This window comes from Labrus bergylta, chromosome 11, assembly GCF_963930695.1.
Source record: "Labrus bergylta chromosome 11, fLabBer1.1, whole genome shotgun sequence".
In the NCBI taxonomy this organism is placed as follows: domain Eukaryota; kingdom Metazoa; phylum Chordata; class Actinopteri; order Labriformes; family Labridae; genus Labrus; species Labrus bergylta.
This window is the reverse complement of record NC_089205.1, coordinates 29,434,229-29,446,584: the sequence shown is the minus strand read 5'-3', so window position 1 is coordinate 29,446,584 and position 12,356 is coordinate 29,434,229. Positions and strand designations below refer to the sequence as shown.

The 12,356-nt window shown below is 46.6% G+C and overlaps 1 protein-coding gene, 1 long non-coding RNA gene and 6 other non-coding genes across 8 annotated transcripts in view; 6 read left to right on the top strand and 2 right to left on the bottom strand.

The window, feature by feature from the left end:
• The window catches only part of LOC136180505 (uncharacterized), a 259,135-nt gene that overhangs the window by 83,038 nt on the left and 163,741 nt on the right, over positions 1–12,356 (top strand). The window lies entirely within an intron of this gene.
• trnar-ucu (transfer RNA arginine (anticodon UCU)) lies at positions 555–646 on the top strand. The gene is given in 2 exon segments: positions 555–591; positions 611–646. It is a non-coding gene; the product is annotated as a tRNA-Arg (tRNA).
• trnar-ucu (transfer RNA arginine (anticodon UCU)) lies at positions 860–951 on the bottom strand. The gene is given in 2 exon segments: positions 860–895; positions 915–951. It is a non-coding gene; the product is annotated as a tRNA-Arg (tRNA).
• On the top strand, positions 2,175–2,266 carry trnar-ucu (transfer RNA arginine (anticodon UCU)). The gene is given in 2 exon segments: positions 2,175–2,211; positions 2,231–2,266. It is a non-coding gene; the product is annotated as a tRNA-Arg (tRNA).
• Positions 2,480–2,571, bottom strand: trnar-ucu (transfer RNA arginine (anticodon UCU)). The gene is given in 2 exon segments: positions 2,480–2,515; positions 2,535–2,571. It is a non-coding gene; the product is annotated as a tRNA-Arg (tRNA).
• On the top strand, positions 3,223–3,314 carry trnar-ucu (transfer RNA arginine (anticodon UCU)). The gene is given in 2 exon segments: positions 3,223–3,259; positions 3,279–3,314. It is a non-coding gene; the product is annotated as a tRNA-Arg (tRNA).
• trnar-ucu (transfer RNA arginine (anticodon UCU)) lies at positions 3,990–4,081 on the top strand. Its single transcript is given in 2 exon segments — positions 3,990–4,026; positions 4,046–4,081. It is a non-coding gene; the product is annotated as a tRNA-Arg (tRNA).
• dharma lies at positions 10,117–11,730 on the top strand. The gene is made up of 3 exons (XM_020656620.2): positions 10,117–10,420; positions 10,605–10,822; positions 11,544–11,730. The coding sequence occupies exons 1-3, from the start codon at positions 10,117–10,119 to the stop codon at positions 11,661–11,663; spliced, it is 642 nt and encodes a 213-aa protein (XP_020512276.2). The 3' UTR covers positions 11,664–11,730.

Here is a 12,356-nt window from a genome sequence, read left to right as displayed (position 1 = left end):
GTCAGACAGTCAGAGAGTCAGAGAGCCAGAGAGCCAGAGAGTCAGAGAGCCAAAGAGTCAGACAGTCAGGCAGTCAGAGAGTCAGAGAGTCAGAGAGTCAGAGAGTCAGAGAGTCAGAGTCAGAGAGTCAGAGAGTCAGAGAGTCAGAGAGTCAGAGAGCCAGAGTCAGAGAGCCAGAGAGCCAGAGGGCCAGAGGGCCAGAGAGTCAGGCAGTCAGAGAGTCAGAGAGCCAGAGTCAGAGAGCCAGAGAGCCAGAGAGTCAGAGAGCAAGAGAGTCAGACAGTCAGATAGTCAGACAGTCAGAGAGTCAAAGAGTCAGAGAGCCAGAGCCAGAGCCAGAGCCAGAGCCAGAGCCAGAGCCAGAGCCAGAGCCAGAGCCAGAGAGTCAGAGAGCCAGAGAGTCAGAGTCAGAGAGTCGGAGTCAGAGAGTCAGAGAGCCAGAGAGTCAGAGAGTCAGAGTCAGAGAGTCATAACAATGAATGAATGGACTCTCAGTTGATTTGCCTCCGTAGGTAAATTGGTGGTAACATGAGAGTCAAGAAATGTGTGTTTGTGGCTCTGTGGCGCAATGGACAGCGCGTTGGACTTCTAGTACAGCTTAGGAGAAGTGATTCAAAGGTTGTGGGTTCGAGTCCCACCAGAGTCGACCTTTATAGGTGAACCAGGGTATTGAACTGAAAAGAAGGGGTCCATACTCCAGTAATGTTTGTGCTCTCATCAAGTTAGGAGTACCTCTGCCTCTTACTGGAGGAGGTTTTATTCAGCTTTGAGTGTTCTTCTAAATGAAAACAGGGTTAGAAGTTAAATGGTTTGCATAGCAGACCATTTAGACTTTCTGCTATTGCTTCATTATAGAGGTTGACTCTGGTGGGACTCGAACCAACAACCTTTGAATCACTTCACCTGAGTGTTACTAGAAGTCCAATGCGCTGTCCATTGCACCACAGAGCCACACACACAGGGATCTTTAGAGTCTGAATTTCAGAGAGTCAGAGAGTCAGAGAGTCAGAGAGCCAGAGAGTCAGAGAGTCAGAGAGCCAGAGAGTCAGAGAGTCAGAGAGTCAGAGAGCCAGAGAGCCAGAGAGCCAGAGAGTCAGAGAGTCAGAGAGTCAGCGAGTCAGCGAGTCAGAGAGTCAGAGAGCCAGAGAGTCAGAGAGCCAGAGAGTCAGAGAGCCAGAGAGTCAGAGAGTCAGAGAGCCAAAGAGTCAGACAGTCAGGCAGTCAGAGAGTCAGAGAGTCAGAGTGTCAGAGAGTCAGAGAGTCAGAGAGTCAGAGAGCCAGAGTCAGAGAGCCAGAGAGCCAGAGGGCCAGAGGGCCAGAGAGTCAGGCAGTCAGAGAACCAGAGAGTCAGAGAGTTAGAGAGTCAGACAGTCAGAGAGTCAGAGAGCCAGAGAGCCAGAGAGTCAGAGAGCCAAAGAGTCAGACAGTCAGGCAGTCAGAGAGTCAGAGAGTCAGAGAGTCAGAGAGTCAGAGTCAGAGAGTCAGAGAGTCAGAGAGTCAGAGAGTCAGAGAGCCAGAGAGTCAGCGAGTCAGAGAGTCAGAGGGTCAGAGAGTCAGAGGGTCAGAGAGCCAGAGAGTCAGCGAGCCAGAGAGTCAGAGAGTTAGAGAGTCAGACAGTCAGAGAGTCAGAGAGCCAGAGAGCCAGAGAGTCAGAGAGCCAAAGAGTCAGACAGTCAGGCAGTCAGAGAGTCAGAGAGTCAGAGAGTCAGAGAGTCAGAGAGTCAGAGTCAGAGAGTCAGAGAGTCAGAGAGTCAGAGAGTCAGAGAGCCAGAGTCAGAGAGCCAGAGAGCCAGAGGGCCAGAGGGCCAGAGAGTCAGGCAGTCAGAGAGTCAGAGAGCCAGAGTCAGAGAGCCAGAGAGCCAGAGAGTCAGAGAGCAAGAGAGTCAGACAGTCAGATAGTCAGACAGTCAGAGAGTCAAAGAGTCAGAGAGCCAGAGCCAGAGCCAGAGCCAGAGCCAGAGCCAGAGCCAGAGCCAGAGCCAGAGCCAGAGCCAGAGCCAGAGAGTCAGAGAGCCAGAGAGTCAGAGTCAGAGAGTCGGAGTCAGAGAGTCAGAGAGCCAGAGAGTCAGAGAGTCAGAGTCAGAGAGTCATAACAATGAATGAATGGACTCTCAGTTGATTTGCCTCCGTAGGTAAATTGGTGGTAACATGAGAGTCAAGAAATGTGTGTTTGTGGCTCTGTGGCGCAATGGACAGCGCGTTGGACTTCTAGTACAGCTTAGGAGAAGTGATTCAAAGGTTGTGGGTTCGAGTCCCACCAGAGTCGACCTTTATAGGTGAACCAGGGTATTGAACTGAAAAGAAGGGGTCCATACTCCAGTAATGTTTGTGCTCTCATCAAGTTAGGAGTACCTCTGCCTCTTACTGGAGGAGGTTTTATTCAGCTTTGAGTGTTCTTCTAAATGAAAACAGGGTTAGAAGTTAAATGGTTTGCATAGCAGACCATTTAGACTTTCTGCTATTGCTTCATTATAGAGGTTGACTCTGGTGGGACTCGAACCAACAACCTTTGAATCACTTCACCTGAGTGTTACTAGAAGTCCAATGCGCTGTCCATTGCACCACAGAGCCACACACACAGGGATCTTTAGAGTCTGAATTTCAGAGAGTCAGAGAGCCAGAGAGTCAGAGAGTCAGAGAGCCAGAGAGTCAGAGAGTCAGAGAGTCAGAGAGCCAGAGAGCCAGAGAGCCAGAGAGTCAGAGAGTCAGAGAGTCAGCGAGTCAGCGAGTCAGAGAGTCAGAGAGCCAGAGAGTCAGAGAGCCAGAGAGTCAGAGAGCCAGAGAGTCAGAGAGTCAGAGAGCCAAAGAGTCAGACAGTCAGGCAGTCAGAGAGTCAGAGAGTCAGAGTGTCAGAGAGTCAGAGAGTCAGAGAGTCAGAGAGCCAGAGTCAGAGAGCCAGAGAGCCAGAGGGCCAGAGGGCCAGAGAGTCAGGCAGTCAGAGAGTCAGAGAGCCAGAGTCAGAGAGCCAGAGAGCCAGAGAGCCAGAGAGCAAGATAGTCAGACAGTCAGAGAGTCAAAGAGTCAGAGAGCCAGAGCCAGAGCCAGAGCCAGAGCCAGAGCCAGAGCCAGAGCCAGAGCCAGAGCCAGAGCCAGAGAGTCAGAGAGCCAGAGAGTCAGAGAGTCAGAGTCAGAGAGTCATAACAATGAATGAATGGACTCTCAGTTGATGTGCCTCCGTAGGTAAATTGGTGGTAACATGAGAGTCAAGAAATGTGTGTTTGTGGCTCTGTGGCGCAATGGACAGCGCGTTGGACTTCTAGTACAGCTTAGGAGAAGTGATTCAAAGGTTGTGGGTTCGAGTCCCACCAGAGTCGACCTTTATAGGTGAACCAGGGTATTGAACTGAAAAGAAGGGGTCCATACTCCAGTAATGTTTGCGCTCTCATCAAGTTAGGAGTACCTCTGCCTCTTACTGGAGGAGGTTTTATTCAGCTTTGAGTGTTCTTCTAAATGAAAACAGGGCTAGAAGTTAGATGGTTTGCGTATCAGACCATTTAGACTTTCTGCTATTGCTTCATTATAGAGGTTGACTCTGGTGGGACTCGAACCCACAACCTGAGGGCCAGAGGGCCAGAGAGTCAGGCAGTCAGGCAGTCAGAGAGTCAGAGAGCCAGAGTCAGAGAGTCAGAGAGTCAGAGAGCCAGAGAGCCAGAGGGCCAGAGGGCCAGAGAGTCAGACAGTCAGGCAGTCAGAGAGTCAGAGAGCCAGAGTCAGAGAGCCAGAGAGCCAGAGAGCCAGAGAGTCAGACAGTCAGATAGTCAGACAGTCAGAGAGTCAAAGAGTCAGAGAGCCAGAGCCAGAGCCAGAGCCAGAGCCAGAGCCAGAGCCAGAGCCAGAGCCAGAGCCAGAGCCAGAGCCAGAGAGTCAGAGAGCCAGAGAGTCAGAGAGTCAGAGTCAGAGAGTCATAACAATGAATGAATGGACTCTCAGTTGATGTGCCTCCGTAGGTAAATTGGTGGTAACATGAGAGTCAAGAAATGTGTGTTTGTGGCTCTGTGGCGCAATGGACAGCGCGTTGGACTTCTAGTACAGCTTAGGAGAAGTGATTCAAAGGTTGTGGGTTCAAGTCCCACCAGAGTCGACCTTTATAGGTGAACCAGGGTATTGAACTGAAAAGAAGGGGTCCATACTCCAGTAATGTTTGCGCTCTCATCAAGTTAGGAGTACCTCTGCCTCTTACTGGAGGAGGTTTTATTCAGCTTTGAGTGTTCTTCTAAATGAAAACAGGGTTAGAAGTTAAATGGTTTGCATAGCAGACCATTTAGACTTTCTGCTATTGCTTCATTATAGAGGTTGACTCTGGTGGGACTCGAACCCACAACCTGAGGGCCAGAGGGCCAGAGAGTCAGGCAGTCAGAGAGTCAGAGAGCCAGAGTCAGAGAGTCAGAGAGTCAGAGAGTCAGAGTCAGAGAGCCAGAGAGCCAGAGGGCCAGAGGGCCAGAGAGTCAGACAGTCAGGCAGTCAGAGAGTCAGAGAGCCAGAGTCAGAGAGCCAGAGAGCCAGAGAGCCAGAGAGCCAGAGAGCCAGAGAGCAAGAGAGTCAGAGAGTCAGATAGTCAGACAGTCAGAGAGTCAAAGAGTCAGAGAGCCAGAGCCAGAGCCAGAGCCAGAGCCAGAGCCAGAGCCAGAGCCAGAGCCAGAGCCAGAGCCAGAGCCAGAGCCAGAGAGTCAGAGAGTCAGAGAGCCAGAGAGTCAGAGTCAGAGAGTCGGAGTCAGAGAGTCAGAGAGCCAGAGAGTCAGAGAGCCAGAGAGCCAGAGAGTCAGAGAGTCAGAGAGCCAGAGAGTCAGAGAGTCAGGCAGTCAGAGAGTCAGAGAGTCAGAGAGTCAGAGAGTCAGAGTCAGAGAGTCAGAGAGTCAGAGAGTCAGAGAGCCAGAGAGTCAGAGGGCCAGAGGGCCAGAGAGTCAGACAGTCAGGCAGTCAGAGAGTCAGAGAGCCAGAGTCAGAGAGCCAGAGAGCCAGAGAGCCAGAGAGCCAGAGAGCAAGAGAGTCAGAGAGTCAGATAGTCAGACAGTCAGAGAGTCAAAGAGTCAGAGAGCCAGAGCCAGAGCCAGAGCCAGAGCCAGAGCCAGAGCCAGAGCCAGAGCCAGAGCCAGAGAGTCAGAGAGTCAGAGAGCCAGAGAGTCAGAGTCAGAGAGTCGGAGTCAGAGAGTCAGAGAGCCAGAGAGTCAGAGAGCCAGAGAGTCAGAGAGTCAGAGAGTCAGAGAGTCAGAGAGCCAGAGAGTCAGAGAGTCAGAGAGTGAATGAGGGAAACCAGCAGATCTTTGTAGACATAGTGCACCAGGACCAGGTGCTGCAAGCCAAAGACTCCCAGTGGCCTCTAAAACTTTTTCAACCTATTGTACCACAAAACATTTAAAATGTTTATATTTAACAGGTTTAAAAATAGCATCATAACTTTCCTCTCTGAAATGTTGAAGCTGAGTCCAAAGATACACCACAACACACTGAAGCGAGCCAACAGAGTGAGTCAGTGGTTCTGAAGCACGGCCAGTAAAACCTGAAGGATGCTGACTCGGAGCCAACAGGCTGGTGAAATGTGTGAAACACAGTGCAGAGCAGACACAGCACTGAAACCCTGCCAAGAGGAGGCACACTGTACAGGAGTACTGAAACCCTGTGCATGGACTGAGAGATGAACTGACACCCGGCCAAAAAGTCCTCTGAGTTCACTACGGTGCAGAGAGAGAGAGAGAGAGAGAGAGAGAGAGAGAGAGAGAGAGAGGGAGAGAGAGAGGGAGAGAGAGAGAGAGAGACAGAGAGAGAGGGAGAGAGAGAGAGAGAGAGGGAGAGAGAGAGAGAGCGAGGGAGAGAGAGAGCGAGGGAGAGAGAGAGGGAGAGAGGGAGAGAGAGAGAGAGGGAGAGAGCGAGGGAGAGAGAGAGGGAGAGAGAGAGAGAGGGAGAGAGCGAGGGAGAGAGAGAGAGAGCGAGGGAGAGAGAGAGAGAGAGAGGGAGAGAGAGAGAGAGACGAGCGAGCGAGGGAGAGAGAGAGGGAGAGAGAGAGGGAGAGAGAGAGGGAGAGAGTGAGAGAGAGAGACAGAGACAGAGACAGAGAGAGAGAGACAGAGAGAGCGAGAGAGAGAGAGAGAGAGAGAGAGAGAGAGAGAGAGAGAGGGAGAGAGAGAGAGAGAGAGAGAGAGAGAGAGACAGAGACAGAGAGAGAGAGACAGAGAGAGCAAGAGAGAGAGAGAGAGAGAGAGAGAGAGAGACAGAGAGAGACAGAGAGAGACAGAGACAGAGAGAGAGGGAGAGGGAGAGAGAGAGAGAGAGAGAGAGAGAGAGAGGGAGAGAGAGAAGGAGGGAGGGACGTCTGGAGTCAGGCTCACAGAGCAATGTGGAGCTTCATGACGTTTTGCTGATTCATGCTCCGGGAGTAAAAATGCAGCGAGAGAGGAACTGAGAGTGTCAGAAACATCAGACGACACAAACACCTGATGAGAAACACTCACAACCTAACACATGAACATAATCCTGCAAATATTAAAAAATCAATCTTTGAATGTCCACAATCTGACAGGACAGGAAAATCCACTGAGACCTGAACAGTCAATGTGCATCATGTCAGCAATAACACAAAGAAAAAGGGTGCCAATGGGCGAGTGGTTACGACTCTCTTTCACTTGTTTTAACTCACAGACTGTAAATATTAATGTTTGAAGCCTGAGTGGCGTCTGTCGGAGTCCTATCGATGGCGTCACCCGTCTGTTCCTGCAGGGGGCGCTGGAGTCCCATCGATGGCGGTCTCCATGCTGGAAATGCTGTCTCAGTCTAACTTTCAGTCAACCTAACGACAGGCTGAGAGCTGGAGCTGAGGCGGGTTTTAAACCTCCTGACAAACCGTTACACCGCGCCCACCTGTCAATCAGGTCAGCTACACGCCTTATTGTGAATAACTCTTATCCTTCATCAAATCAAAACTGATGAGTCATCAAAACATTCACCCCCCGTACAGTGTGTGTCCATCCAGACATGAGCTAATCACACCTATTTGGTTTTTTGAACCAGGCTGTAAACATGTTCATCTCTGCTGTAAAAACAGGCTTTTTAGAATGGGTGTGTATGTGACTTCCTGTGCTTCTGCTGCCAGCCTCTAGTGGACACTCCAGGAACTGCAGGATTTTTACACTTCAGCATCGGCTTCATTTTTCAACACCGGAGGTTGCTGCTTGGTTTTAACTCTCACTTTATTTCTTTAAACATTTGTTATTTGTAAAGTCTGGAGGCACAATTAGAGAAACAAGCCTTTTATAAGACTTCAACATGGGTTTGGTTTTGTGGCTGTCACATCCTTAACATCAAACATGAATGCGTCCTTCTCTTTCAGGCCGATAGTTTGATTGTACTTTTGAACGTTCCCGTCTGTTTCAAACGTTTTCCTCTTTGATCTCTCATGGATCAGATCACAGAGAGAGGACTCTGATTGATCGGTTATAAATCTCCGATTGATCTGTTATAAATCTCTGATTGATCTGTTATAAATCTCTGATTGATCTGTTATAAATCTCTGATTGATCGGTTATGGATCTCTGATTGATCTGTTGTAAATCTCTGATTGATCTCTCCTCAGTCGTCAGGTTTGAGCTAACATCAGAACATCACAGGAAACGGCAGCAGAGAGAAACTGACTCCAGATCTGACCTTGTGTCTGTACTGACACAGCAAATATTTAATGTAGTTTTAAATAAAATTCAAACAAAGAACAGCAGACGAGATGTAAAGAATGACCTCAGACATTGTGCAGATTTTACCAAACTCAGAAACAACAGAGTTCTTCCTCCTCCAGTGTGAACATCAGAAAAATTCCTCGTACTTAAACAACTCAGAGAACTTCTCGCCGATCTTCATTTTGATGAGGATGTCTCTCGTGTTGTTCTCTGCAGGTTTGCAGGACTGAAGCTGCTGTTTGTATTAAAATCATTCAAACGTGAGAAACAGCTCATCGAATCTTTTCATTCACTTCTTTGATGTGTTCAGTTTGTGCCTCATAAATTAGGACATGGACAATGATTCTCTCTGCAGGTAGACAATGCAAGGCAATAAATAAGTAAAAAGATCTGATGAAAATGCAGAGAAAAGAGAATAAACATGGAGAGAGAGCAGGGAGGATCAGGAGGTAAAAACAGTCAAGTGAGGGAGGTGATGATGGAGGGAAAGGAGAGGAGGAGGAAGCACTGAGAGGGTCTGGTCTCTGGTGTACAGCTCCACCTGGTGGCAGAGCCCAATAACTGCATATCTATTTGTCACACTCCTCACAATATGTGATCACTTTAAAAGCCGACTTGAAAAAGACCGTGAGAGGCTCTAATGTTGATTCTTTGTACAGATAGATAAAACAAGACAAAACTTCCAGCGTGACTTTCAGGATTTTGTTGAGGTAAATCTCCTCTTTTGTTCATTCAGCTTCAAAGTGAAACAGTTTTCTGTTTGCAGTGTGGGAACCACATCCCGTCTGTTGGAACAGAAAACAGAGTGAAGATTGAGAGTCCAGAACTTTTTCACATGAACAAAAGTCACACAAGTCTGAGGGAGGCAGATTAAATAACTCCTCATAAAGAAGGACATGATGATAACTCTGTCTACACTTAGACAATGCAGGGCAGCAGACTCGATCATACTGAGCACAGTGACGAGTCAGAGCCTTCAGATCAGTTATGAACCTCAACGCACCGTGAAAAACAGTTTGCAAAGATTTAAGACACCGAGAAGACGCATGCATGACCTTGACTATTTCTCTACTAAAACTTTGTAATCTGTTCAAAACTGGACAATATTTATACATCAAAAGTGCAATCTATACATGAACCGTGCAATATCTACACTGTTAATCCATCAGTGTATATTCATATTTGTAAATATTGTTTATATTCTCAATGACCTGCGCTTGAACAAAGCGTATTACTTATACTACTTTATTATTGCTTTCACTTGGTACTCGTGCTTATTATATTGTTATTACTATTTTTATTTTATTTGATATTGTGAATTTATCTGTCCTTCCTCCTGATTTTTGGTGTTATGAGCAACTGTAGCAAACAAATTTTCCCCTGGGATTAATAAAGTATTTCTGATTCTGATTCTGAATCATCACAATCCAAAAAGAAATACAAATACATGTTGTTTCCTGTGCTGCCTGGATGTTTGAGAGGAGGCTTCACAGCTCAACATCTGAACACTTAAAAACACATCAGATTTTTAAATAAATGAAAGACTTTATTATTTAATATGTTATTCCAACAAAATGCTCATATTTATTTACAGCTAATATACAAACAAGAATCCTGGGTTGTTTGCCACCTAAGATAAATAAATAAATAAATAAATAATAATCCCAGTGTGTTTACAATCCTAATTCCAGTGTTACAGAATTCATAGGAAGACCCCCAAACACAGCTTCTCCTCTTCCATATACCTGATAAAGATAAAACATGTTTTTGTAAAGTTTTTAAACTGGTTTATATTTGTGCTTCACCTTACCCATCACACCTCTCTATGATCCATCAGCTGTCTTTGATATTCACTGATGGTCTTTGAAGGATGATGTTGGATATCCCATTTATCTTTCTATCATTTCTTTTATTTGATGCTAACTGGCAGAGGAAGAACTTTACATCTTGTTGACGTGTTTTGTAGTTTTTATTTGTTATTATTATGAACCTAAATACAAAGATTCCTGCTAAATAAACTCTGATTGTGATACCAAAGCAGAGTAAAAACAGCTTCAATATGGATGATGTTAAAGAGGTTAGTTTGATTAAAACATTAGAACAAAGTAAAAAGAAGAAGACCTAGTTAGAAGAATCTCTGGGAGTCAACAAATGCTTCACAGATCATACAGCTCGTCTCATCCTCATGATGACGTTTGAAGAAAGTGAACAGTTCAATAACACTCCCATTAAAGAATGAACAGTTTCCATGTTCAGCCATCATCACATCAAACGATCAAAGAGTTCAGAGGTCAAATCAAAGTCCGGGTCCCTTCTGAACTTAACGCGCTCATTAGCATCTGAACGATCAGTCAGGTGTTTGATGGACCCTTCAAGACTCCTGGGTCACTTTAAAACGGAACCCTGGAGCCTCCTCAGACCTCACAGGCCTCTAACCTCTCCACTGACTCTCAGCATGGACGGAAGAACAGTGACGGACTTCAGCATCGAGCGCATCCTCTCCCCGCAGCTCGGACTCAAGCCGCCAGGGAAGGACTGCTCACCGGACGGTTACCTCCAGAGGAACCCCGGGGGATTCAGTCTGGACTACACCGAGAACTTCAGGCCTCCTGTGCCGGTGCCGGGCTGTTTGCAGTACCGAGGGGTGAGCTTTGGGGACGCGTTTTACCCTTATGGAGCCGGTTTTCATCACGCAGACTACACCAGCTTGTATCCAAACTCCGGAGTTTACCTGCACTTCAGCCGTCAGGACCCTGCAGGTATGTACAGTTTTAAACTAACACATGTTAGTGTAGACTTTTACCAAACTTAATCTGAACGAAATAAATTAAACACATCTGTGAAAACAAATCAAAGTTCAGCATTAACTCGAATATTAACGAAAGCATTATTCTAACTTTCTCTGGATGTTGTGTCTCATCACTGTTTTTGTTTTTGCCTCAGACACTCAACAGCTAGCGGGTTACCATGGTTACCAGCAGGCCGCTGTATCCGCTCAGACACAGCAGCAGCAGCCGCGTCAGAAGTCCCGGATGAGGACGGTGTTCACGGACGGTCAGACGAAGCAGCTCGAGGCTCTCTTCGGGCTCACGGACTATCCGTCGGTGGAGGCGCGCGCTGAGGTGGCTGGACGCACCGGGCTGAGCGAGGAGACAGTCAGGGTGAGTGTGCCATTATGACTCAGCATGAAGTTCATTTCAGTTTTGAGAAGGCTTAGATAAGGGGATCATGGCTTGTGCGTAAAAGCTCTCCAAATTGCGTAAAAGGTGCTTTATTTACGTTTACGCACTGATTTAAGAATGTTTGTGCTAAAACAAGCTCAATAAACTCTGTCAAGGAAGTTTATTAGTGGGACTAATAATGTAAAGTGACTCTTTTAGATGTGTTCAGCCAAAAATAGAGCAATGAGCTGCATCCAGCGGTGGTAAAAATGACGTCATCCATCACACAAATAATCAAACAAAATGAAGCTGATGTTTCCTGTTGGTTGTTGCAAAGCCAATCTTAGCTTTAAGCCACTTAAACATTAATTTGTTCTAATGGCCAGCAGGGGGCGACTCTATTGGTTACGAAATTATTAAGATTTTTAAATACATGATGCCTTTTTTTGCTGGATTTATTTCCTCAAAGTTTCCTTTAAGTCCGTGGTCTCAGGCTGTTCAGGTCTTAAATGGAGCATGCAGATGTTTTGCACTCTTCACCTCTGAACCTCTTTGTCTCATGTAGGATTTTATATACAAGTTTAATATTTAATTTGAAATGTTTGTAACTGATGAACAGATTCCTCTCCCACAGATCTGATTCTTCATGGTTTTCCATTCTGTAAATACTTGTTCAGAGAACGTGCAGTTAAACCTCTCATCTCTCTTTGTGTGTTTTCAGGTTTGGTTTAAGAACCGCCGAGCCCGCAGGAAGAGGCAGTGCAACGGGTCCAAGGTCAAATCCCTCTCCCCTCCATCCAGCACCGGAGCAGAGACCAAACTCTTCAGCTCCTTCCTCTGAGCCCGACTGAGCGACTGTCCACCTGCTGCTCACCTGAGCAGCTGCTCTCGCCTTCAGAGGTCAAACATCGGCCTCCTGCTCTCAGGCACTTCAGCAGAGTGGATACAAACATCTGCTCGCTGCAGCTGCTGGTGCATTCAGGAACTGCTTGGAAAGTCAAGCTACAAACTCTGGGGACTTTAAATTCTGATTTAGGAGCGTTGCTTGCTGCGTTTCAGTCACAACTGAATTACTTCTGGTTTTCTAGTTTTAAATTATTTTGTATTTTTATGTAATTTATTGAAATCTTTGAATAAAAGGAAAATGGAAACACTGACACCATTTGTACGCTCGGGTGATTTCTTTAAGAAATAATTATCATGCTATGAAATGTGTCCTGTGATGTTTGGTTTTAAATGAACTGGTGAATGATGAAACATCGTCTCTACCTCACACTGGTGATTGTGTTCTTTGAAGTAAACCTGAAAGAAGAAGAAGGTTGAACATATTTAAACTAATCAGTTAAATCTCCTCCCTCTCTTTGGAGATTGAAAAATACAAACTTTAGTTCAGGGGTCCTGCAGAAGTTGTAGTCTGTAAGTTGCCCTCAAGGTGTCAGTGTTACACACATTCTAGGTTTTATCTTAAAGCTTGCACACAGAGTGTTTTCAGATTCTGATGATGATGAGACGCAGCCTACTGTTGATGAAATCC